The 26,445-nt window shown below is 45.0% G+C and overlaps 1 protein-coding gene across 1 annotated transcript; it reads right to left on the bottom strand.

Annotated features, from left to right (window-relative positions):
- Nucleotides 1-1,621: 1,621 nt before the first annotated feature.
- Nucleotides 1,622-25,973, bottom strand: PAK6 (p21 (RAC1) activated kinase 6). Its single transcript, XM_065636166.1, has 9 exons — nt 25,912-25,973; nt 15,714-15,922; nt 11,675-12,292; nt 8,121-8,612; nt 7,750-7,883; nt 4,843-4,969; nt 4,528-4,653; nt 3,729-3,863; nt 1,622-1,789 (listed from the first exon to the last, which is right to left on the bottom strand). The coding sequence occupies exons 2-9, from the start codon at nt 15,915-15,917 to the stop codon at nt 1,622-1,624; spliced, it is 2,004 nt and encodes a 667-aa protein (XP_065492238.1). The 5' UTR covers nt 15,918-15,922; nt 25,912-25,973.
- Between the last annotated feature and the right edge of the window lie 472 nt (nt 25,974-26,445).

Here is a 26,445-nt window from a genome sequence, read left to right as displayed (position 1 = left end):
TGCTGGGGTGTTCATCTCACTTTGCTCTACAGAGCCCACCTACACGCCTGCGGACTGGGTGCCCACCATCTGGATGGCTGGTAGCAGTGCAGATGAATTCCACCCCAAATTACTTCAAGTAATCAACTGTGGCTTCAATTTTGAAGCAGGATCTGTAACTGGAGTAAATAGCAGACGACAGGGATTATTAACATCTTCTGAAAAAATGCAATTATGAGTTTAGTTTCAGAGACAGTAGGACTGTCCCAAGAATAACTTAAATTCCAATAAATTTCTATCTGGAGTTTCAAAATAGGATCCCAGTTTCACATGTAAGATTAAATTCTTGAGACCTCACAACAATACACGCCATCACTGTACAATGTTACATCCTGACCTAGAGTCCAATTACCTTGACTATCTCACTGATCAAAAAGTGTATCAGACAAAATATCTAAATCGATTTTTAAATAACCAAGAGAGCTGCTTAGACAACCAGGAACCTCTGGAATGTATCAAAGGGATGGCAGGGAAGGGAATACCAATAACAAAACAAACATCAAAAGTTTATCTTTCTCCCCACATTCTGCAGTAACAAGCAGGAGAGATGGAGGCTCAACAAACTGCTTCACATGAACACAAAAACCTCTCCCGGGATGTGCAAGAGAGCTGAAACCTTTTCATTCAGCCTCCCAGAGCATCCCAAAAGTGCTACCCAACAATTGTCTCAGGGCAGCTTTTCTCAGCCTCTCCTGGGAGAAAGGACTTGGAAAGAAAGGTGCCTGGAAACTAAACACAGGAACAAGCTCTCACAGATGCTCCGCTCCAGCCAGCAAGGGAGATGTTGCATATTGCGAAGTTTCAGCTGCAAGGGTGCCACCAGGGTGGCAACAAGATCTGTCTTCACAGACTCCGTCTTGAGGCCTGTATCCGAGGGTTCCACCCGTCCAAAAGTTTAAGATCGTGAAATGGATTCAAGATTGACCACTAAACCATACATATTTCTCAGCAAAAGAGAAGCACGTTGATGCAAGAAAGACATTTAGAAACAAATATATACGTATCACATCTGCTCCCTGGGAAAATATGTGCAGTTTTCTAGGTCCATGTTGAACTGAAGGAAATAAAAATCATCTGTGAAAAAGTCTCAGAGGAAAAAAATTGTCAAGTCTTCGTGCATCGTTTAAGAGTTTAAAGGGGTCTGTGCCCCAAAATGTACATTTGAGTCAGCTCAAGACTCCAGTGTACGACTAATGAAACAAAGATCACATTTCTAATTGGGAAATATTGTTCCAGTTCAGTAGTCAGCAGCCAAGGTTTGCAGGAACCTGCAGACATTCAGATACACAACTTCAGACTCCACTTTAAAATGCCATTTTCAGAAGAAGCGATCCGCAAGTCATGAAACACCTGCTTTGTTCTTGAGACATACTCGCTCTTATTTGGATCTAGTACGTATTGATTGTCTTCAGCAAAAGAGAAGCCACAAAGGCTGAGACTGCAAGGACAGTATTCACATTCATCCTCTAAGAAGACCGCTGACAAGTTCCAAGCACCATTCATAGGATGAGACTGCCTCGTCTCGTGATTATATTGTTTTTAATAAACATTATTTTTTCCTAGCATTTCCCCTCATGTAAAATCAGCAGGTGGATGTACGCTTCCTGTATTGCTGGATAAGGGGGACCAGGCACTCTGGAAGTCCTGTCTGGAGCAAAAAGGGGTGATCCAGAAGTTCTTGTGCCGTTGCTCTTTCTAGTGGATCCCGTGTCAACATTCTTTCCAAGAAGTCTCTCAGAACCGGGGAGGTCTGTGAAAAAGCAACCAACCAAGTCAACCCCGCAAAGGAACCAGGCAACACTTCATGCGACTACAGGCTGCCGAGGTAGGTTTGGTTAAAAGGGATCCTGCACATTTCAAGTCAGTAACCCTGCTTTTGCACAGAAATGGAACACAAAAGAGCATGCTTTTTATGACAGGGTAAAAACTTTCTGTCACAACACAACATTTATTAACACAGAGGTTGTTTTCTTTTTAATGGGGCACAGCAGACTAAGACAAGACTGCCTGCCATGCCCTTCCATCTAAGTTAACGTTGCTTCCTGTTTTGTTATTAAATCTTTTCTGCATTACAGCTCAAAAATTCAACAGAATTCCTGCCACCCAAGGAACATCACTTGGGTGTGAAGGGTTGATCAATTAATTTTTTTCCTGGCCACAGACTGTGGAAAAAGTAGTTAAATAGGATTCCCAAAAAGGTTTTGGGAGTCTGGAAACCTGATGCTGTCAAGTACAAGATGATGGAGAAGCTGCAGAACAGCATACTGGAAGGTTAAATGTCCCCAGCAGGTTTGTCCTTTAAAGGATACATAAAAGCCTGTTGAGAGGCCAGACCCAAGAACCACTTAAAGGCCCTGCACAGCTCTTGCTGGTGGTAATCCTCTGCATCGCTAAAACTGAATTAAAAAATTAACTTGGCATATATTTATTTATTTTAATGCTGCTAATTAAATCCATTTTAGATTGGGGGCATTTTCCCAGCTCTGGTTAACTTAAAAGCAGATCACAAAATACTGTTCACACTGAGCTACTGCTTATTTCATGAATGCTCTGAATGCCTTCGCGGTGATTGCTGGAGGGAGAAGGCACAAGACAGCTACGTACAAGTGCCAGGATCCAGCCTTTTTCACTCCGGGTCAATCAATCTTATCATGCTTTAGAAAAGCAGCAGAGATGATCCTCAGTGCTGTCCATTTAATCTGGTGCAGCCCATACTCCAGTAAGTGACCCCAGCAAGCCATTAACTGGAATGGAATGCTGGATCCCCAGCTGATGCTGAGCTCTGCAATCCAGAGGTCTGCTGGAAACCGGTTTGCTTCCCAGTACAAAGCAGAGCAAGACCATAACGAGCTCTGGCTTTCTCAGCCTGTGAAAAACAGGCAGGGTTGTCTCACCAAGCAAGGTGTGCAGTCCAGAGCACAACTGGCTTTACACCACCTCACAAGTAAAAGCACTGGGTCCAGAATGTGCCATCGAAATTTTAATTAGTGTTGTGAAGGCAAAGAGGAAAGAGCAGCTGTTGATGTTGGAGTGTATGCTGTTAGTTCAGCAGTCTACTCTGTTAAATAATTCAGTTTTAGCAGCTGCAGATATTCCGATTAATTGGAAAGTCTGGATAGCTCAGGAACTGTTTGATCTCAGAGGCCTGGGCTGAAATGAAAGGAGGACTGCTCTAAGTGGGAACTAAAAGGTAATCATGGTATTTCTTATGTCACTGCTACTTTGTCACAGGAAACTGTGAAGCCGAGTTCACCTTCAAAGCAGCTGCATTGTCTCCAGAAGCTACTGTCTGTACTGAGCACTCCTGCTCTGACCATGACACAGTCTTTGCAAACCTGAAAGCCGTGAAGCTGGAAACTCTCAAGAGCAAGGATCCTCCGAGTTACTTCCCTAAAGATGAGCTGCTCTATCGACATCAGCAAGATACTGGTGGTTGAGTCCACCTGAAGCAGCTGTGATGTGCTTTATCAGGTGTATGCCCAAGTGACCCTACGTCATGAGGGCTATTTCCCAAACCCACCACCAGCTGTTGGCAGCAGATCACAGCCACTGAGGCCCCAGGGCCAAGAGCTCCCCAGGAAACATGCCCTAGCAAGACCCCTGTCACAGCCAGCTTTCCTGGGAATGGCTGATATGGATGTTTCCCCAGCATAATCACGACGTTTACAAGTGTTTGCCAAGATGCTCACCCTGTGGAAGTTTTTCAGTTTGGGAGGAGGGCTGTCACGGAGTCTCTTCATTGCCTGGACCGGAGAATCACTAAAATAGGGGGGTTCTCCATCCACCATCTCTATCACCATGATCCCCAGAGACCAGATGTCCACCTGTGGGAGCCAACACCACGTCAATACGCACAGTTCAGAGCAACAGGTCCTTGCTCTGCTGCTTTCACACAGACTGCAACAGCTCACCCATGACAAACGTTACTGAGAGAGTAAAACATTAACCCATTGGATGCTATTGGACTCATCCGGCAGTTTTCCAAAGACAGCTTTGCACCTAGGACTGAGCCACGCTGGTGTTGCAACATGCAAAGGTCTGCAAGTAACTGCTTGTGCTACACCTGGTTGGTTGGTAAACAAAACTAATCAGTCTGCTGCCACCTGCCCCTAATTTCAGAGCTCCCATCTGCACCTTCCCTCCTCTCTTCCCCTTCCTCCATGGCATTGATTGATTTCCTGATCTGTATCATGTCACAGGCTGCTCCTTGCTAACATCTGTCTGCTCCATAGCAGATCCAAGCCTATGTCAAGCTTCAGCTACAAGAATAGATTAAGTTTACACCTTGTTCCCAGAAAGCAGAATAATCTGGTTTTCTGCTGGTCTAGGAAATATTAATATCATCACAATCAAATCCGTAGTCATAGTTGCATTTATATTTTAAATAGATCCTAGAGGCTCTTCCTAGAAAGGCCAGTAGTTATTTTCCTGGGACACGTTAGAATATTATTTGCCACCTCCTCTGATATCAGGGAAGTGGTTCCTTACCTCAGTGGTGTATGGTATCCTTGCAATAACTTCTGGAGCCATCCAGTAGGGAGTGCCTACTAGAGACTTTCTTTTAGGTACATCTTTACTGATCTGAGCACAGAAGCCAAAATCTGAGAGTTTGACCTGTACAAAGAGAAAAGCAACCAACCTTAAAAATAATTTTTAAACGACATGGAGGGAAACACCAAAGATGAAGACAAAGGGAGTAAGGGGATGAGGTACAAACAAGAGATTGTGAACAGAAAGGAAATAAGGTGACAGACTAAGTCTGCAGCAGCAGATGACAGGAAACAATTCGTCTCAGAACCATACCCTTCCATCCAGCGTCAACAGAATGGAGTCGCTCTTAATGTCCCGGTGAATGACCCCCTGAGAGTGAAGATAGGACAGAGCCTGCAGCACTGACTCACACACTGTTGCAATTTGCTCTTCATTCAGCCTGAAATTAAAGACACAGCAGATTAAGCGCAGTGTATGGGCAGCGGACAGTGCTCATTCATGGGTCCGCTTTAAAGGCACAGTGCAATTCCAAAGTTGAACTGCAGATACATATTTTGGTTCCCTGTGACCATCACTAGTTAATTTTTACTGTTCTTCTATGACTTGAAAATATTTTTGTTTTGATGGGTAGCAATTTTAAGTTTTCATAAGTCTAATATAGAGAAATTGCATTTTAAATCTTGTATCTACATTCATTCTGCAAGATGCTGTTTCAAGCAAATTCTGATAGACGAGTATTTCTTCATGCCAAGGTGCCACAGGAACTGTTGAGACAGCTTTTTTTAAAAGCAAATATAGTAAAGCTATTGTGCACAAGGCATACTGTGTAACTTTATCCAGAAAGTGTCTAAATATGTAATTTGATAGAGAATATAGGGATCCTCTACAGGTTTCATGCAGCTAGACACCATAATCCTACATGTAACTAAAGGTAGCACAAGTTATAAGGAAGAAAGACACTCCTGAATTTTACCACTCTCTCTTTTAACCCGCTGAGCAGGAGCACCAAGAAACTCACTGTTAAAAGCTCTTTCTGTTTGGAACACCAACACAAGAACCTTCATGGTCAAGTATAAGTGAAAACAGCAAAAATGAAAACTGTTTCCTGTAACTGGGGACAGCAGCAGCGTTCTCTGCACATTTATACTGAGCAATGCGAGAAGTTAAGTATTTCAAAGAATAGCTCAAGTACCCAATTAGAGTACTTTTGATTCTCAGCCTGTCTCGAGCAGTTGTTTCAAACCACTCTCAGCTGAAAACATAGAAATGACACCTCCCCAAACCCAGGTCTGCAAGTGAGACTGAAGAGCAGAGCATGCTCAGAAGGCAGCACTGTGCAGAGAGCACCAGCACCTTCTAAATGCACAAGAGCAATGCCTACGTGTTCAGGAAGGAGGTTGCACCATCAGCTGAGAAATTTATCCTTCCACTGTTTGTTTGGCTTTCCATATCTTGCTCTACCAAACTGAGCACCTGACCAGGACTCTGCATGTTGCGGCAGCACCGTGCCATGACAATCTATCCGAATGGTAGCAGAGGGCTCCTTTTGCTGCTGATTTAACCTCTAACAGGAGAGGAACTTCTCCGATACAGAACCTGACCTATTCAGAAACAGTGCTTTTCATTGCAGAGTGCCTGAGCTGTAAGAACAGCTGATCCACTCCTGCACTCTAACAAGAGCTATACTTTCAGCTTGTCACCTATGGAATTTGGTTTCAGTCAAGTGATTGCACAGGTAAAACAGATTACTAGAGGATTAGCTCACTCCTGGAGATGCAAATCAGTTATCACCTTCAGCAAATGTTTAATGAGTGGAATGAGGGTATTTTCCTTCCCGTGAAAAACTGATCAGGGCTCGCAGCTGACTTTTGATAAATGTTGTAACAGATCCTGTTTCCACTACATGGAAAAACACACATCCATTAGTTCAAAGGAAGGCTTCGTAAAATAACTCAAGCCTAGGCTGAGGTCCCACAATAGAATTCAGTCTCACTGGTAGATTTAAACTACACAGACCTTTCATAAATCTCTTCAGAATACTTTTTTTTAATCTGTAATTCCATTGGTTCTAGTACCAGCTAAGACCTACAACAGTTTCACTGGCTCTGCAATGCCGTAACTCACACTCGGTAAGACTAAAAGGTCTTTTTCCTGTCCAGGAGCAGGTCCACAACTTGCAGTGAAATCTGGGTTCTCAGACCCCAGGATGTGCCCCTGAACTGGGCCTAGAGGGCCTGGCTGTCTATGTGTCTCCAAGAAACTCCTTACACGAGGGGCTGTAGAGGCTACAAAGGACAATGTGCTTTTTTATGCCTCCCAAACACATCACAGATGTGCTTGCAAAACAGAGAACCCAACAGAGCAAGATACATGCCTTAAATCCACCACGGGATCAGTAAGGCTAGTCAAAGCACTTACGTGAATTAAAGTCACACTGCAATTTTAAAAAGTAAATACAATTAGTGTTAGCAATACTACCTAATTGTAATCCAATTAAGATTCTGAATCTTCAAAAAAGGAAAGCTCATCCTACAGACTTTCTTGGTTCGTTGGTGGTCCCTGCACCAGTCGCCAGCCTTGCAGGACTGCTGGGCAGGACAAGGGGTACGACACGATCGGCACAACTGCATCACCAGAACACCTCGTGAGTGGGACTCCAGAGGCCATTTCAGAATAAGCGCTTTGCCCTACAGGAACATTTTGGGCATTAGTGAATATGAAGTGGTATGGATAAGAAAACAAATTTAGGAGAGTGTCCAATAGTTGCTATCTTTAGGCAATGAAGTTTGGGAAGGAGTCCAGATCTCAAGGCTCTGCTGCACTCCTCCAGAGGAATGAGCCACAAATTCAACCTCACGAAGGTTGTACCACTGAAAACTATTTCTGCATGCTCTTTAATACTTATTCAATGAGCTTCCTGGCGAGAATACAACAGATACAGCAAACAATACTTTTCATGAGTACTGTGTTTACAGGGAAGGTCATCAAGCAGATGAAGAGTGGGTATCTAAAGGGATAAGTACTATAAATTAGTTCCCTTCTACATCGGAAGTATTGTCACATGCTTCAAATTTATGACAGTTATAAAGCATAATAGTTTCAGGGCACTGCAGTCACAAGATCTCAGAGGGAAGCTATTCCCGCCAGGAATCTCCACTCTATTGCTCTTGCTCACCAGGTGGGCACACAAGCATCGATCTTTTGGATTTTGCTTTGTACCTGATCTGAGACACAATGTCTGTGAGGGCTCCTCCCTGCAGGAACTCCATCAGCACCCAGAGCTCCTCTCCCACCAGATAGCTCTTGTACATCTCCACCACGTTGACATGTTGATAGTCCCTCATTATCACCACCTGTAAAAACACAGTGGACAATCGACCCCTACAAAATCACTAATGACACTTAAATCTTATCCAACAAAACAAGCACGCACAACCCTATGGGTACAACGCAATAGCCTCCATCCCCCCAGGCATTTTTCTTCCTGGTACTAGCATAATTCTATTAAAAGGAACATCTCCTCCTCTTCCCTCTTTCTACCACAGCTTTTCAGTGGACAGCAGATCTCCACCTCTCGTCATTCTACTTGCCTCATTAAAAAGGAGCTCCCGGCGCTGCTGCTTTCTCAGATCCATCATTTTCACTGCCACCTGCCGCCCCGAGTGCTTCTCTCGAGCAATGCAGACAATACCTGTGGACCCTTCACCAATCTTTACATAATTCTCCAGCAATGTCCGGGGATCCCCCTGATCCACCACCATCCTGAGGGCAGCTTTGAACTGCTCATGGGTCACAACCACCGGGTCCTCACTGGCCAGCTGCCCTTTCACAGAGGAGTCCTGGGGAAGGTGAAGGTTGCTAGAACTAGTCTGAGTCTGGTGGTTCCTGGGCGATCCTGCCGGTGAGGGCCTGCCTGGTGGCACTGCAACCGCCTTCTCTGCTGTTGGGGACTTCTGGGGGGTCCCAGCTTCTGAGATCATCCTGGGGAAATCGGATGCAGGCTGGTCTGGTGGAAGAGACTGGGCTTTGGCTGCAGGACTGCACGGTGAACCCCACTGCTGTGGCCTGAAGAAAGAAGTCGGCTGTAGGAAGAACGAATGCGAAAGGGGAAGAAAGAAAAAGTGATGGTTAGATTAACAAGAAGAAAGAAGTGCTGGGAATCAGTTGCGTGTTATGCCACTCTGGTCTAGGACATTTTGTAGCAGACTGGAGTTATAGGCTCTAGGTTCTTGTCTCCAGGCCCGCCCGACATGTGCTGCATAGCTAGGAGAAGCCACGTGGCTGCAGATTTTCAAGAATCAGTTACAGGATGGGTGCTGTGCTTTAAGGACCTCCAAATGGAGGCAGTTTAAAAAGGATCTTTTAAAGCACATGCTTTAAAAATAATTCAAAACAACCACCACCACCCCTACAAACACCAAAACCCACAGAAAAAAACCCCAGCTGCTGAAAAGCATTCCAGCCTTGCCACCAAAACTCTGGGGCAACCTGTGTTGCAGAGAATTTGAAAATCCTTTATCCCTCTGTGCCTCTGATCTTCCTATATATAAAAGGAAAGAGGATTCATGCCAAAGCTATAAATCACTTTGATGTCTTGGCCTAATTCCCTTCGGGTAATTACACTCTGCCTACTGAAAACTCTCCCTGCACTTTCCGCTGGTACCTGCGGAGCTTTCCTGTCAGTCAGATGCAGAATTAGCATTCTGTTTGGGGAAAAGCACCCTGGACCGGGCCAGCTGTGCCTGAGACCCCAGCTGCACAGAGCCACCAGCCACCAGACTGGCTCCACGCTGACCTACGATGAATCTGAATTAGCAGTTGCTCTTTCCCAAAACACTTGAGGGTTTCGGAGACCTCCCACTCAAGTACCAAGCAGCCGAACCCTGTTTGGTTTAGGAGATGTAGGAAGATCACAGCCTATGGCAACGTGGCTGCAGGACACACATTCCCATGCTCGCACCACACATAGGTCTCCCAAAAAGGATAAATCTTGAAGTGCTAATACTCACCCAGGAGATGTTGACTAATTCAAATTCAACATCATCTAGCAGGTTAAGTATCAAGTACATTATATACTTTGTTATACGTAAAATAATAGTGGATCCGACAAGGTAGCAACTTCAGAAAGAGCAAGTCATTCATTTATGTTATAGGGCAAAATAAAAACTTCAAAGCAACAAGCATTTTCTCTCTCACAATTCAGACAGATTATTAATAAAGTTAATAATATGGGTATGGGAATTGAAAACTGCCAATAGAGAAATGTTTTAAAAAAGCACTAATTTTCTCTGTCTCAGACGGAAAGTAATTGTACAGAATTTAATTTAATCAAGAATTTTTGTCAACAGTAAAATCTGCATAAGCCTTACATGTGTACAGTTCATTTTCACACACAGCGGCTCTGAAAAGATGGTTTAGCAGCTCCTGGCACCAGGTGCAGGAGGGCGCAAACACAAACTGCCTGTCAGAAGTTACTTCCTCCTCATTTACCAGCTCCACCCCTGCATTCCCATAGAGACACACTCATGACAACCAAGTATTTATTTCCCAACTCTTGTTTTGTCTCAAGAAAAAAAAAAAAAAAAGTCTTCTATAACCTAGAGCATACGAAAGGGCACACAAGATGCACGCAAGCTCACACATGTTTGTCTAACCATGCTTAAGGATTATTTCCTGCTTCCATAATTTGGCAGCCCCTCTCTCCACATTTTCAGTCTCTGGACATTTGGAGATGGCACTCGTTCTCCCACTCCTGCCCCCCAGATTAGGCTGAAAGAGCACCCGACCTTCCCATGGTGACTACAGGCAGCCTGTCAAGGTACCCAAACTCCCTGTTTTCAGCCTATTATATCCCCTGTGCAGTTCATCTGCAATTGTGTATTTCTTACACATCACAGTTACACGTCGTCATCTCCATTCGTAAGGGAGTCAAAGGTTTTACTCATTGGAGGCCGTTAAGAGCAGCTCAGATAAACAGCTGCCACCGATGGCACAGATGGACTAGGTAACCTCCGGGTCTTTCCTACTCCTCTGTCTCAAGCAGCTCCAGTTCAAGCACGCCCATGCACACACACCATTTGACCGGTAACTGCTGTCCTCAGGGTGAAAGTGCCGAGGCCTGGCAAAGACACTCTCGCTGGAGAAAGAAGTGTCAGTTCTCCCAAGCGCTCAGGGACAGGCTTCCAGCCAGGACACATCAGCCCGAGTCAGAGGCAGCAGCAAGCGGAGTTTGTGCTCCACAAGAACTGCATTCCTTCAAAACCCCACTCCCTGGGAAAGGGAATCGGCAGGGAGATCTCCATGCAAACTGCATGAACGTGGGTCAGAGAGAGCCCCAGCCTGCAATACACTTCAGAACAGTCAGTTTTGTTGGGCCAGTGATTCCTGTCATCTCCCTCTGAGTTCAGGGACTCCACACACCTGCTAGAAATGAGCCTGGCCTTGCCCCAGCCCCGCACAGCCTTTGAAAGCCCCAGACAGCCACGCAAGGACACGAGTGTTGGCCTGGAGCCTGGCAGGAGTTCGCAGCAGTGGCCTGAAGGGCTGCGTTTGCTACCCAGTAACAGGAACCAGAGCTTTTCTCCTAGTTTAATAAGAAGCAAGTCATTAATTCAGGCTAGTGTTTCAGGGGCAGATGGAGCTACGAGCTGTCCCACCCTCACCAAAACCCAGCAGTCAGATTTCCTGTTTGACAGCACCGTGGGTGCCGATGCAAACGTTCCTGTTGTGGGCAGGGTGGCAGATACAGCTGTAACCAACAAGCTCTCCTGAGGCAGTTCTATTTTGTGCAGGCAAAAGCACATTTATGCTCATATAATGGCATTAAAGTTGTGCCTCTACTACTATAGAAGGGCAAAACTGAGTAAGTCCCCTACCTCCTCCCCAGCTGCATTCCTGCAGGCACAGCTCCTCTAACAAGCCTTTCTCACGGAGGTCTGGCTGCCATTTTGAGCTGCGCCTAGCAGTGTATTCTGTGAAGCTTAGGCAGACTACACAATCCCCCTTCCAGGACTATTTTGATTCCAGCATTAATCATATAACAACAGATGGTTGCATGATGTTTGCAATTAAATTTGTTCAGCTGTGTAAGTAACCTCTGGAACTGTAAAGTCAACATTGCACTCGCAAAAATACTGAACTATACCTTTATCTGCAGGGAAGGGCCTGACTTGTTTGAGCTGCTGGATGAGGGGAACACACTGCGTAACAGCCTTCTCTTCAAGCTGTTCTCCCTTGATTTGGAGCTAGGGCTGCCCTCCCCTGAGGGCCTGGAGTTTGTTTGTCGTGCAAGACAAGGCTGAGGCCAGCACTCTTCCGAGCTCTTTATTCCCGTCTTCTCGCTACCTGCTGGTAGAGTTGGCATGTGCTGCAAACCAGAGACACGCTGGAGGCAGCTGCTATCAGCGCCCTGGAACTCTGACGGCCCGAGGGATTGTGCTTTCGTTACCATTCCGTTGGGATGAGACTGTCCTTCCAAGCGAGGTTTATAATCTGGCCACATAGTTTGCCTCCGGGTCACCTTGGTCCCACCATTGCAATTGAGGTAGTTTCCATATTTGTCTGCCCAGTCTGCTTCAGGGCTCTGGAGATACATATCTGGGGGTCTGTCTTCCCCCAAGAGCCCAAGGGACTGAGCTCTCCTCCTGCTAGTGGGGCTCCTTCCCCTCAGAGTGTTGGAACTGATGGCAGAGAGCTTCTGGATGTCGTTGAGAATCTCGGAGATGTAGCCTTCCACTTCCACAGTGCTGCCCCTCACCACCGTCTGCCAAATAAAAGGAAGGGGGGGAAAAGTTGGAGTTGTAAAAATTAAGGCTCAGTTTATCTTGCAAAGGTTAGACTTTGTCTAGCCAAAGATTACTGAGGAAATTTAGGAAAAAAGATAAATGTTTATTTCTGTCTTTTTTTAAAATTGTCCTTCACTGAAGACAAAAAAAAAAAAAAAGAGCAATCATTGGGTTACATCCTTCTGTCAGAGGCAGCAGTGCTTTCAGCCAGAACAAGTGAATTCTGCTGCACTCACATTCTGAAGGACATTCTAGCAAAACTGGGATGTTTTCGGCACTCCTGACTCTCTTGTGCTGAAGTTGTGCTCCACCACATCACTAACTCCGGCTCAACAAGCTCCTGAAAGTATCATTTCTCAGAAGTCGCAGCATGCCCCAAGCTCTACCTGGAAAAATCACCTTTCTATTCCAAGTCAAGGTTCATCTCTCCCCTGCACCCATCTCAATAGTGTTGTAATCAGCCTCCCTTAGTCTGATTCTATACGATTTTTGCTAATGCATCTTAATTCTGACCAGTGAAGACCACACTGTTCCAACACTGCATCCCTCCTCTGTTCTGCCAAGCTATTATAATTAAAAACGATGAACAAAGGGTCACAACAGCTCCCAACTGCCTTGTAAGCAAACAAGGAAGAACAAGGCTCCCATCCAAACCAGCAACAGCACTATACACGCAGGACACTTGAAGCTGTGTATTCTGTAGTGCTCTACCTTGTTTATTCCGGAACCAAAAAGCTTACAGAAGCTTTTTCAGTGCCAGGAACCAAAATGTCTCATTTCTTCACAGAAATTCACAGCACAGGATCACTCCTCCAGTTCCATGAATCTCTGCCTGAGGAAAATCCTTCCCTGGAGTGATGGCAATCTCCTGTTTGCTAACGGAACTCCAGGGATCTTCCAAAGATGCTGAATTTTAATTACACTGAGCCTAATATTTAGCTGGTGCGAAACAGCAGCTCCAGTATGACAGAATGCCACCACAGCACACAAAACGAGCACCCAGTTTGCTCAGTGTCCAAGTATGAAAGGCAGAATAGAAAGATTTTGTCAAACAAGGTGAAGAAAGGACAATCTGGCTCATATCATTGCATACGCATCATCACTTGCAGCAGGAAATTCTGCTCTTCGGTCCTATTGTAGCGATACAGCTCCCCGACCACATACACACACCCTCCTCCACAGCCCCAGCTGCTGGCCAGTATTAATAAACAACCTGCTGAGGACACTAATGCCTCAAACTGGTCCCATCAGTTTTGTACCAAACTCAATAGGGGAAAAAAATACCAAAAGTAAATGGTCAGAAACTCAGTCTTTGAAATCTGTCGCTGGGGTGGAAAGACCCTTCTGTCCATTGTACCCCGCCCATTAGAAACATCAGACGTCCCAGCACACCTCAGGAATGTACCAGTTCCCAAGTGAGGCTGAGCAGGCACAGCTGTAACCCGCACACCCAAGTCACAGAGCGCTCGGCAGGATCCCTCCACACTCTCCTCCTGCTCACATTCTATTTCAACAGCCACACCTCAAGTTCTTGTCTTGAGTATACTTTTCCTAAAACTTGAGAACTTGCTCAGTTTGCTCTGGGAATGCCAGAGGTGCAGTGCCCTGAGCCTGCCTGCAGTCAGACAGAGGCCAGAGCTCTCGGTTTGCCCTAAGCCAAAGTGGGATACCCTGGGATTGACAGAAATCAAGTTGCCTGACATGATTTGTTTGTGATAAACCCATGCTGGTTGCTGCCTATTACCCTGCTATCTCCGAGGAAGTGCTTGCAAACAGATTAGTTGGTTATTTGTTCCAGTGTCTTTCTGGGAATTGAAATTAGTCTGACTGATCTGCAATTCCTTGAATTTCATTAGGCCCAGCTGACTTGAAAATATGTAACTTATCTAAGAAGTCTCATTTCTGTTCATGTTCTGTTCCGATTCTAGCCTGCATTCTTATCTCTTCATGCTTGGGTTAATTGTGTTAGTCCACTGATCACAGTTAACCTTTTCAATGAAGACTGAGGAAAGGTCATTAAACACTTAAGAATTCTCAGTGTCATCTGTTATTAACTTCCTTCCACAATGAGTGGCGAACAAATTCATTCCTTCATCCTCCTTCTACTCCTCAGTATACTGATGATGTCTCCTTGGTGCCCTTTATGTTCTTTGAGAATAACATCTCTTTTTGTGCCTTGGTCTTCCAGTTTTGTCCCTACATAAATTTCTTTTCTATTTGCCCTTTATAACTTGACCCACTTTCCACCCTTCTGAGCAATCCTCCTGCAGTTTAAGCTCATTAGAGAGCTCCTGATCTAACCAAGTTGGTCTCTTATTACACATTTTCTCTCTTCTCTGGATTGTGGTCCTATCTCCTACTATATTTTGGACCTCAAAGCACATTCAGGACACCATAAAATAGAAGACAAGACCTCCTCTCTTTTACTTGTTCTTCCTGAGCAAGTTCTTCCTTTCTAAATTAGCCTTCCACTCAAAGATCCTGATGTACCTTTTAAAGTGCAGGTTTGATTTTGCATTAATACTTGCACTATATTAAAATGTAGTCCCATTTAGTCCCCATGTTTTAAGCATCTGTACACAAAAGCTGAACATATTAATCAGACAGACACCTATTTTCTTTTATGTCCCTCCTAAAATCCAAGTATAATAGTAACATCTCTGTCTTACAATTTACCTTTCAGTTTTTAGGCCCCTAGCAGGAATTTTAACACAATAGTTCTGTCACCATCCTTCATTGCCTTCTCCAAGAGGTCAGGGCGGATCTGCCTCTTCACACAGCGGGTCTCTGCAGTCACTGAGGAGCACACAGTCCCCAGATGCTGTTATCAACATCCATCCATCTAAACACACCCACCTACAAACATCCGGAACTTGTTTCTCCTTACTGAAGGAATTGCTTTAAGGCCGTTCCCCTGTTTACTACGTCCCACTTTCTGTTAAACTGCTGCTGTATAAACCCTTGTTTAGTCCTGCTCCCCGTGTCACTCAGCCATCCATAACCACAAGGTAGTGCTACCTGGCTCGCTCCCACTCAGCCTTCCCTGTCAGCTTAATTACCAGCCAAATTTGCTCACCCACGAGAATGACAAACTTGCTAAAACAAGTCTCTCCACAAATTCTCCTCTTTGCTTCCCTGCACAATGGCTGAACACATCCTAGGCCCTGTCAGCTGCCATGGGAGCTTTCAGTGACGGGCAGCCAGCTGGTTATTGGAACAGTGAAGGATACTACTGTCCTTGTTGCTGATGAAGATACTATCACCACAAAAAAAAGACAGTGCCAGAATTCCTTGCGGATCCCACCCTTGGCCCCACTTCAATATATATGGGGCAATGGAAACATTGTCTCACCTTGGGCCCCCCTCAAGGAACAGCAAGGAGCAGTCTTCCTCTCTTACCTTCATGGGCTGGAGTTGCATCCTTGTGATCCTTGAAGGATCTACCACTGGCTTGGGGCGCCTCAGCGTGTCTAGAATATTCTGCCATTGAGGTGGCAGGCCGACAAACTTGCCCTCTTTTGGGTCAAACGAAGTGTGGACACGGTGCTCAAAGTTTTGCGGAGCCGAGATCTCCGGGCGTTTCTTCTTCTTCTTGCGGAACATGATGCCTGAATCAGGGAAGGCAATGCTGTCAGTGCTCTTGCATGTCTAGGTCTAATATGCACAATCAGTAATATCACATATCAATTATATTATTTAATTACATTGTATTAAGAACATTCTCCAGTGACAAGCACTTTAACAACAGAGTTGATCATCTGCTTTTTGCCGATGAGGAAACAGAGGCAACAAGAGAACAATGACTTGCTCAAGACCACTGAGCAGGTGAGTGGCTGAGCTGGGATTTCTAGGGACACAGCGCTCCTGTTTCAGCAGACAAAAGGACACCTGCTACATCAGTAGCTGAACTCCTACCACTTGACATCCTTTATTTCTACAAATTCATATTGCCCAACATAAACATTTTAAATATAGATGAGATACATATTTATATTTTACAGGCTTGTACCCAGGTTAAATGGCTTTGGAGTCCAGCCAGTGAGACAGCACCGATTCCACCGCAAGCCTGCAATGAAGGGTGGTTACGAACAGGGCTCAGGCTGCCTTCTCACTGCTTACTCCAAGTAAGTAATGAACGTTTAATTCCCATTTAAAGACGACAGAGTTGTTGCCAAAGGGAGAGCTACCCAAGACTGATTTTGGATCTCAGTTTTTCTAGCTTAGACAGAGGGCTTGGGAGAGAGAGAGGAGGTGGTAGGTGGAAATCAAACTCTGTCAGCAGGTAGCTGAAGCAGCTAAAATTAAAAACCAAGATTCCTTTCCTTTGGGGGCTGAGAAAGACAGTTTGTGTGAACAGCCGCCACAGTTGCAACAAGCCAAAACCAGCTAACACTTAAATATACCCAAACAAAAGAGATGTTCAAAATCTAAATTTAGACTTTATAGCCCCCCCAGAAAGAGAGATGTAGATAGATAAAAAGACAAATTTTAGACCTTTTTGAAATTGGGAAGATATGAAGAAAAAGGAAGAACTGGAGCTCCGCACGTAGTCAAAGGTGGGAAAGCTTGAATAACTGGAGGACTGCAATAGATGGACACAACCTCTTCACAAAAGACAGGAAAGATCTCGAGGTCTCTTCTCCCCTGAATTGTTCTACGATTTTATTGAGTGGTTTGATGGCTCTGAAGTTACAAATATTCTAAGTTAAATTTTCCTATGTGCTGATGGAGAAACACATCTAATGCGCAGATCACTGTTGTGTGGATGCAATGGAACTGGCGTGCTGCAGAGCTCATCATCTCATCTCCAGAATGCTTTCTGTCAATGCACAGGATGAACTGTGCAACAAGAGCCATAAGAGAGATGAGACGAAGCTGAGACCCAGTGCCAAAACTTTTTAGGTAGTTCAGCAATAAAACTCTAGCTGGGGCGGGGGGGATAAACAAACAAAAAACCCCACACACAACAAAAAAAACCACAACACACACCACCACCACCACCAAACCCACAAAGCAAAACCAACATTGTACAGGTGTTTGTATCCACCAATAGAAAAAAAAAAAGATATGCTCTTCCCTTTCCACTGACAATTTTAATACTACCAGTTGTCTCTCACTAACGTCACTTAAAGTGACGAAGGCTGCATCTTCCTCGATCACTCTTCCCCTGTACAGGACCTCAGCTTCCAACTTTTTGTGCTGAATAAATATTTGCAAGGGTCAAAGATACAGAACACATACAGAGATAACGTGTTGTGGTGCAGACATGAACATAGAGGACACTGGTCTCGAACACCAGCACACCTCATGTTTTTTGTCCCTCACAGTCAAACATTTCCCACATTGTTCCACTTAAAACTTTTTCAGGGAGCAAAGTGCAGCCACCAGGTAAATGACGACTTTGCTTCCTAGTGCTAGACTGAGATCCTGAAAATGCATACACACTTGCTTAAAATTTGGTGACCATGATCCTGTAGTCACTGGGATGGGAAGCATTTGTATGTCACAGAAGGACCTTTACACCATCTAACCCCTCCAGTCACGCAATCCTTGCTGAAATACAGACTTCACACAGTGACGATGCCTATTGCAATACTGTGTCCAGAAGCCTACTGAAGATACCTCCCAGTTAATCAAGAAAGCAAAAGGTTAGGCAACTAAAAAAGCCACTTACGAAAGAGGCTGGAAGCAATTGCTTTGCCTAGGAGAGGTTCTGCAGCCAAAATAATCATTGCTTAGAATGTGTTCCAATGAAAACTCAAATACATCTTAATGGAGAGTTTATGGGAAGAGCATCTGTGCTGCGGGTCTGTATTGCAGCTACTCACACACAGTGATTCATCTCTAAGGCCCCTTAGGTGCTGCATATTAACTAATAATCAAGACTAAAGTCATAGGGCAATTCTTTAAGGGGAAAAAAAAAAAGTGCAGACAGTCCTAAAAAGGAAAGATATGCTAATAGCTCATGGTGTTAGTACAGTTCAAACCAACAGCTGGTGCTAGAGAGGAGCTTTCACAGCCTCCAAGGGAAGCAGAGAGTGTATCTGGGGTTTATATCAAGTGCTTCAGTTCGGAGTCATTGACTACACGTCAGTCATGACAGCTGCCCCAGAACAGGGGCATTTCCAGACAGAGCCGTGTCACTATTTTAACCAGCATCTTTCCTTCTCCTGTTCCAATTCTCAATTCCATTCCTCATCATAATAAGAAAATATTCAGGGCACAGCACAGAGCATCTTTTAAGTTTTCTCTTTACCTGCTTTAGGTGGCGAAGGGTTCTGTAAAATGTGGTGTTACAAATACTACAAACATTAGCAATTGTTGTATCAATTGTTTTCTAAATATGTCAGTCATGTCCCCGTAAAGAGGAGGATTCTAGCTAAACTACTTCAAAATGCAAATTTGTAAAGTCTGGGTGATATTTTGGCCTCAAATAGAATGGTAGTTCTATGCCAGCATATCAGTTTGCATCAGCATAAACACCACATCTGTATATTTACATTAAAGCACTATACCTGTCAATCAACACCTGGACTACGCTTAGATCCTACACACACAGGCATGCTTCCTAAAGCCAGAAAGAGGCAACTACCAAGTTCCTGGTCAGTTTTATTGTGCCTAGCTGACATGGCACCTTATTTGCTTTATAACACATCTTAAAAACAAAATGTCACCAACTCCAAACACAACATGCCCCTGGGTATCCAATGACATTTGCTTTATATGGTCAGCATCAATCTCAGATTATAAAGACATCACCCTGTCAGACAGGTGGTTTAAAGGCACACCGCATTAAGACCAAATGAAATTCATACTAAATTCATACTAAAAATAGTTATTTGAAATCCAGTGGATTGTAATAATCTGTGTAGGTTTTGCATTTCATTGAGAATGTCTGTATTCAACCAGTCTTGTTTCACTTTCTGGTTTTCATGCAAGAGCTATTTACTTGTATTTCCAATAGCCAACTAAAGAATGTTTAAATAAAATACACAAAACAGGCCTTTTCTAATTCAGTAAGGAATTCATAAAAACATTTTATGCATATAAAATTTTGTAAATCAAGCCAAACCTGTATTTAAACGCAGACAGCATCTCTCAAATATAATACAAATCCTGTGACACTGATTTTATAATAATCTACTAGACTTTAGTCTTTCATTCACTGCTGACAACTGTACTATAAGAAATGTCACAAACATAAATAATAAAATTCACTACCACAAGACAAAAGCAGTCGGAGATTGAAATTCTCTCAGCGATCCATTCCTGCTGCCTGGGAAACCACGTTAGATTTTTCAACTCCAGATATAGCTGTTCCTAGATGATACAGTTCCAAAAGCTGTCACATCTGCCAGTGAGCATGAGAACAAATCCCCCAGCCAGCAGCTCAGAGCAGGGGGAGGGATCGCCTGGGAAGGAGGGGCAGGAGAGAAGGGTCAGGCTGGAGGAGAGGAAGGGGTGGGAAGATGAAGGGTAGGAAAGGGGACCAGAGTTGGGAAGGGAAGGAGGGAATGGCTGGGAGAGAGGTGAGGCAAGGAGCAGGGCGCAGAAAAGCCTCAACTCACTGAAAAAAAGCAGTAGATAAAGGTTACCAGGAATTGCTCGTTACACGACAAGAGTTCAAGCGCCCAAAGCAGCGAGCACCCACTGGCATTTCAGCTGCCTTGCCTCACCCCGTGCACACACAGCTACCCACACCAGTACTACACATGCCCTGTACGGAACCGCTCGCACGCTCGCTCACTCACACGTACGCTTGGTGATAGCAAGACAGCACAGAGCTACTTCAGCCGCACTTGTCTAGTTTCCAGTTAAAAATAAGCTCTCCCTCCCCCTCCTTGCTGCAGCAGCCGAACTGGCTCCTCCGTGCTCGTTGCGCTGCTATCGCAGAGCTGGCCGCAGTTGGTACATTCCTCCTCCCGGACAAGAGATAACGCTCAGGAAAGCCATCCCCAGGATTTCTAAGCTCTCCCTCAGCTCACACCCAAACTACTCCAGCCAGCTGCAAGAGGAGGGGAGGGAGGAGAACTCTTCCTACAGGACCTGAGGAACTGCAATATGCAGATTGAGTTTGGAGTAGGAAGATGAAGAAGATCCCAGAGACATCACCAGTTAAAAGGAAAAACAAATTTCCATATTCTGCTATGCTGGTCACTGTCATATAATACATCTCAACTGCAGCACAAGTTAAATAGACCATTATAGATGCACGTTGTATCCATAGATGCATGTGTTCATGCATATGCACATGTGAATATGCACACATGGCATTTGACTGTATTCCATACCTTCTAGAATCCTAACGTTTGCCCTCCTGAGGTTTCTGACATGATGGTTATTTATAACAAACCATAAACGTTCAGAGCATTTTGCAGACAAAGAAAAATGACAGGTTACTTCCCTGAGGAGCTTACAAATCTAAATGTGACTTCACACAGTGAGAAATGACAACAAAAGGTGAGTGAAAGGGGGAAAGAAAAGCAAAATGGTCTGAAACCTGAAATGGGATCTAAGAGCACAGAGCCTTATCACGATGACTCCTTCCACATTCGTCTGCAATTCTGGTTTTAGAAATACTGTTTTAGGTACTTTTTTTCTCCTAAAGAAAGGGTGAATGTTTGCCTGCTGTGCTATCACTTCCCCTATTTCAAGTCCTTTCCTTCCACTCCTCTCTCCTCCACCAGCCCCCAACAGCAAAGCTACATGGAGTGAAGTAGCAGCACAAACTGATGGAATGCTCTAAATCCTGCCCGAACATACACATGTGCACAGATTAACATTACATTAGAAATAAGCTTAGGGAGAGACATATTTGTTATATCTGTGGATTTATTTTTGACAAATGAGAAAAAGAACACAACTGCTTGACAGTTGTAGCCCTGGCTCCACTGAGCAGTGCTCTAAAGGCTCTGGTGCTGCCTCGTCCTCTCCTGCTCCATTTCCTGGTTCATAAATTAGGACTCAAACCTGAAATGCAGTGAAAACCTATGTGCTGAGCTTGTTTTGGACGCTGCTCAGTGACATACTTTCAGGTGTGTTTTAGCTGTACTAGACCAAATTCATTCTGGGACATACAAAAGCACTTGTAAAGAAAAGACCTCTTGAACTTCCTGAAACCAGTACAGGCATGTCCCAAGTGCTAATGGGCTTTTTCCCTTGACAAATAATCAAGTTTTCCAGTTTATTTACAGTCCCCTAAAAATCCAGCTAAAGTCACTGTCTCATAGTGCCAGTCTCTGAAGTCAGGCCCCGCCCTCCAGAGGGTTCTTCTAAACAGACGAAAGCTAAGGAAAAATAATTATTACCCTCATTTGCAGATGAGACAAAAAATTACTAGCTCCGTTTCTTCCCAGCTATGTCTAGATTAGCAAACCTAAAAGAGCTTCCAGGTACGTCTCCTGTCTGCTTTTTAACTTCATATCAAGGCCAGATCCAGGCCAAACACACCTTGGCTTCCATGGAGGGAGAACATAGGTGCACAGCCCCAGTGGGTGCCAAGACACGCTCTGACCGCAGGTTTGATCTTGACACCAGCACGTAGGTCTGGACGCCATGACAGAAACAAGCTGCACAGACAGAAATCACACCCAAACCTCAGCTGCAATCCAATGCCTTCATTATAAGATTAGCCTTTTCCCATCTATGTTGGGTTTGTGAGAGAGTTACAGGCAGCAAATACCACACAGCACCAAGGGAAGGCTGCAACTTGTCACATCCTCTTCCCCCCAAGCCAGTGAGATGCACGCTGCAAGTCAAAAGGCGAAGACATAAGGACTGCACCAACTATGGCCCTTTTTCCCCACCTTTTAAATACTCAGTGGGACTGTCCCCTGTTCTGGATACACAAAAACACACAGCACTGCATCTCTGACACCTGCCGTACACATGCACACTTCACTGTTCATGTCCAAAGAGTAACCACATTGTTTCAAATGGGTTTACTGGCATTATTTTGCCATGAAGGATGCATCAGGGTTAAAAACGGGTGGCTGCATTTTGCTGTTAACCCAGAATACCAAAGAGTTTCAAGACAGGGCAGGATACAGGGCTTCACTCTCCACTGCCTTGTGTGACAGATCCATTCCAAATGAGCACAAAAATGCTACTGAGCTTAGATTAAGAACATTTAAGGTTCTGCCTCCAAAAATTCACATGAATAGCAACATCTAACATATCAGATAAGAGGTTATGTTGGGACAAGTGCAAGGGGCCACATCTGGCACGCCAGCTCACATGACACACAAAGGAGCCAAGGCGCTCGGCTGCATCTGGGGAACACGTTCCTTCAAGCACAGCACTTCGAAACACCAAGTGCCACGTCTCACAGCTCTATCTGCACTGTAACCTCACCGAGCTCCTCTGCACCACGTCATGGGTCACAGATCCAGCTGCCTCTGGCACTCTGGGTTATGAGAGGAAAGCTGTAGCTCTGTGCTGCAAATGTGCAGGATACAGGCTTCACTGTAGGGAAGCACCGGGCAGGAGCCAAGCAAGGGCCACGCACTCAGTGAGCATGGCCAATTGCTCGCAAGCAGACCTGGCCGAGCAGAGGTACCGGCGATCACACATGTCCCAGATCACAATCCTCGCTGCAGCAGCATGGCAAAGGACTGCCAGAGCCACCACAGTGCTTCCCCAGACTACCCAAGTATAGAGATGGAAGAGTTAAACTACCTCCCCAAACAGCACTAAACAATCTTAGTCCCTATTTATGATCTTCATGTTCTCCCAAAGTGAGATACATACCTATTTAATCGCTGTCAGCAGCCCCAAGGCAGTTCACTTGTGTTATACCCCCTTGAGATAACTGTTGAGAAGACTGCAGCCCAGGTGGTGTGCCCTAAAACGTGGCAGAGACAGATTAGCTTAAAGCCCACAACCTGCTGACTCTGACTGCCTTCCTGCTCACTACTGCCAACACCGATACAGAATTTTACATCATAACAGACAAGTCTTCTCTGAGGGACTATCAGTTATTCTGTTCTGTTTGGAAAGGAAAAACACATCATGACTATGAGTGGTCACACAGCACTCCATGCATTAAAACCTGAGGTGCACTCATAACACAAGTAAAGACAAATAACTGTTATTGTCTACAGCTACCCTCTGTTCATGAATTAATTACAAAATATTCCAATTCCTAATTCCTACAACTTAAAATGGCTCAGCCCTAGGGCAAATATAATTTCCTGAGAGTTTTTTGAGGGAAATGGATCTGAACTTTTAGTCTATTGTCACCCTACATTCACATTGCTCTCTTATGCCAGATAAACAGAAGATCAGTCTCAAAACAATATCACTAATGACTAAGTCTCAGTGCATTAGTCCTCGAGCCATATGGTAATCCCACAACTTTTGAAACCATCCTGAGACATTCCTTAAAAACGAGACCTGTATCAGCCAAGTCCTGATTCTGTCTTCCATTGCACTGAATCTGTACAATGAGAACTTTGAAGCCAATGGGACTGGTGCAGGAGCAGGTTTAGTACAACAGACAAGAAAACTAGTCCCCTAGTCCAGATGCTCCCCTGGCAAGACGGAAAAGTTTGCTATGCTGTGTCCAGCTGTCGGTGCTGTGCAGCCCAACAAGCTGGTTACCCTTCAGCTGCTCCTGCTGACTTCAGAGTTGATGTTTGTGCATGTACAGAACTGACATGCAGCTCTGAAGGTGATGAAACTGCAGCATGGCACCTCTGTTGGTACCCTCAAGAAAACATGATGTGCAATGCAGAACTCAGAACCTGGCCAAATCTTTACTTGCAGTTGGAGTAGGCTACTGCAAGCTCTTTTAAGCAATTTCCACAAAATATTTAGTTCTTTTCTCTGCTTGTGCACTTCCCTAAGCACACTAGAGAAGTAGGTTAAAAGGTGCTCTTTTTTTCTGATTGAGGGCAGGACAGCCAAACTTCTATAGTGCTTCTCCTTGTGAATGAAAACCATTTTGTGACCAAGCACGAGTTGTGTTTCTCACTTTTGCAAACCTCAACAGCAGGACTCAGGATATTCTTTCCAGGTACATACATACTCACACCCATCTGGACAGGAATAACCCCTGTCCATCTGGAAGCATAGTTACTCATCCGGCAAACTATTTGCTGATAGCTCTTTCCATAAACCATTTCTCACACTTAGCACACAGGATGCACATACCAAGGCAGTGTAGAATATGAAAATCAATATACAGCTTCATCACACCGTCAAGAATGAGACCCCTCAGTGGGACAGAGCTTGACAGCGCGCTGTGCAACAGTGTTTCTTTCCCCAGCAGCTGCCCAGGGGCTCAGTTGATTCAGGTTTTACCCAACCACAAAACTCAGAAAAGCAGAGGAAGACTCAGCAAATATCTCTTACTCCATGTACATCACCCAGCCTCACCCGAGAACTCGCGCTCACCAACCACAAACTTCTCTTCTGTTTTTCTTTCAGTACTCTGTCCCCACACACATTAAGGCACTAACGACCTGGCAAAGAAGAAAGCAAACGCATCAGCAAACATTAATGGACAGGACTGTTTTCTGTAGCTGTAAATGCCTGGCTGTATATGTTGGTTACCACCTTGGCAAAAAATAATTAAGTACAAATGCCCAATAGAATTGTAGATTGTAATTTAAATAGGAGGAGATTAGCCAGCTTTCGTATAGCCAAAATACACTCACGCACCTGCACACACGAGTACTACAGCGTGGTTTCATTAGGTGTGCTGAGAGGATCTTGGCCAGCACAGGAGCCACGTCAGGAACAGAGACACGAGGGGCTTTAACTGGCGAGTCAGTCAGACCTCCTCTTAAGATATGGCGAGGGTCCTTGCAAATACAGATACGCGTAAAGGCAACGAGCATGCATGTTCCTGACATGCTGTCTGCTTTCTCAAGCATCATCCAGAGTCATTTTTAACCCCTTCTTCACCCCAGTGTTTTAAGAGCATCACCCTGCAAGATTCAACAATGCATTTTCCTCTCCACATTCCCCATCATTTTGAGTGTCAACAGGCTAAATTGCTAGACCCCAGGTACCACAGACCCATACACCAGCCCACCCAAAAGACACTGGAAAGCAAAAAACCACAAGATCTTACTGGCAATCCTGCTGCAACAATGCTGGTAGAGGACAATTCCAAGTGAGAGGAGAAAGAAGGGTCTGGAGGGAAACTCTCCCACTGTCATGCAGCAAAGCCGATTGGAGGACAGTGTTGCTGGGCTATAGGAGCAAAGATGGAGTGAACTCCTTCCCAAAGGAATCCAGCTCCTGGTTTTTCTTCCCTTCCAAAACCATCCCTTGAGAGAAAAAATTGTATGACCCTCCAAACCATTCCCCTCTCACTTTGCCCTAGGCTGGCACTGCCAACATATGCGTGATCGTTACACTAATTCTTGGCAGTGGCAAGGCTTAGCTGCGAAGGGAAGGGGTTAAGCCGTGACAGCACAACCACTGGGGAGTGAAGATGTTAGTTTAAACTGACAAACCTAGTCCTCTGTACACAGAGAAAACAAATCGCCAAATGCACGAAACAGCAGCCATTAGGACAGTGTTGTTACTGGTTTCAAGCAAGCAAGCAAGTCAATGTTGATCCTCAAATCCACGGGATGGAGCTTACCCTCGACTCCTCATTGTGCCGTAACCAGAGGTGAGGTGGGAATGCTCTGCCACCAGAATCCACTGACACGCCGATAAACTTCAGAGAGAAAGACGGCTGGAGAAAGCAGGAGAAGAAAAAGGGGTGGAGGCAAGTCTGACATGTTTGTACAGTGCCTGGTTCACCTAAGCTGCCGAGTTTGATTTCAGGGTGTGGTAGCAGATGGGACGCAGAAACACTCAGCACAGAGAAGCCTCAAATTCTTCTTCCAAGGACAATGACACACACCGACAGCAGAACCTCTTGGGACAATCTTGTCTTCTCCTTTTGCTCCCTAGAGGGGATGAGAGAAAGAGCTCAGAGTCACACCTGGGCCCTGAGGTTTGCTGGCTCTCGGGCAGGAACTTTGGGGAGATCACCTCCCATTCGCCTCCACCCTTTTCACTCCCCCACTTCACTGCTGACCTATTAAAGCTCTGACTTGCTTGTTAGCTCTTCTCTCTCGGCTCCACAGCCTCAGGGCCTAGAGCTGCTGCAGTTTCTAACGAATCCCGA

The sequence above is a fragment of the Caloenas nicobarica genome, chromosome 5 (assembly GCF_036013445.1).
Source record: "Caloenas nicobarica isolate bCalNic1 chromosome 5, bCalNic1.hap1, whole genome shotgun sequence".
NCBI classification, from domain to species: Eukaryota; Metazoa; Chordata; class Aves; order Columbiformes; family Columbidae; genus Caloenas; species Caloenas nicobarica.
This window is presented reverse-complemented; position numbering and strand designations above follow the sequence as displayed.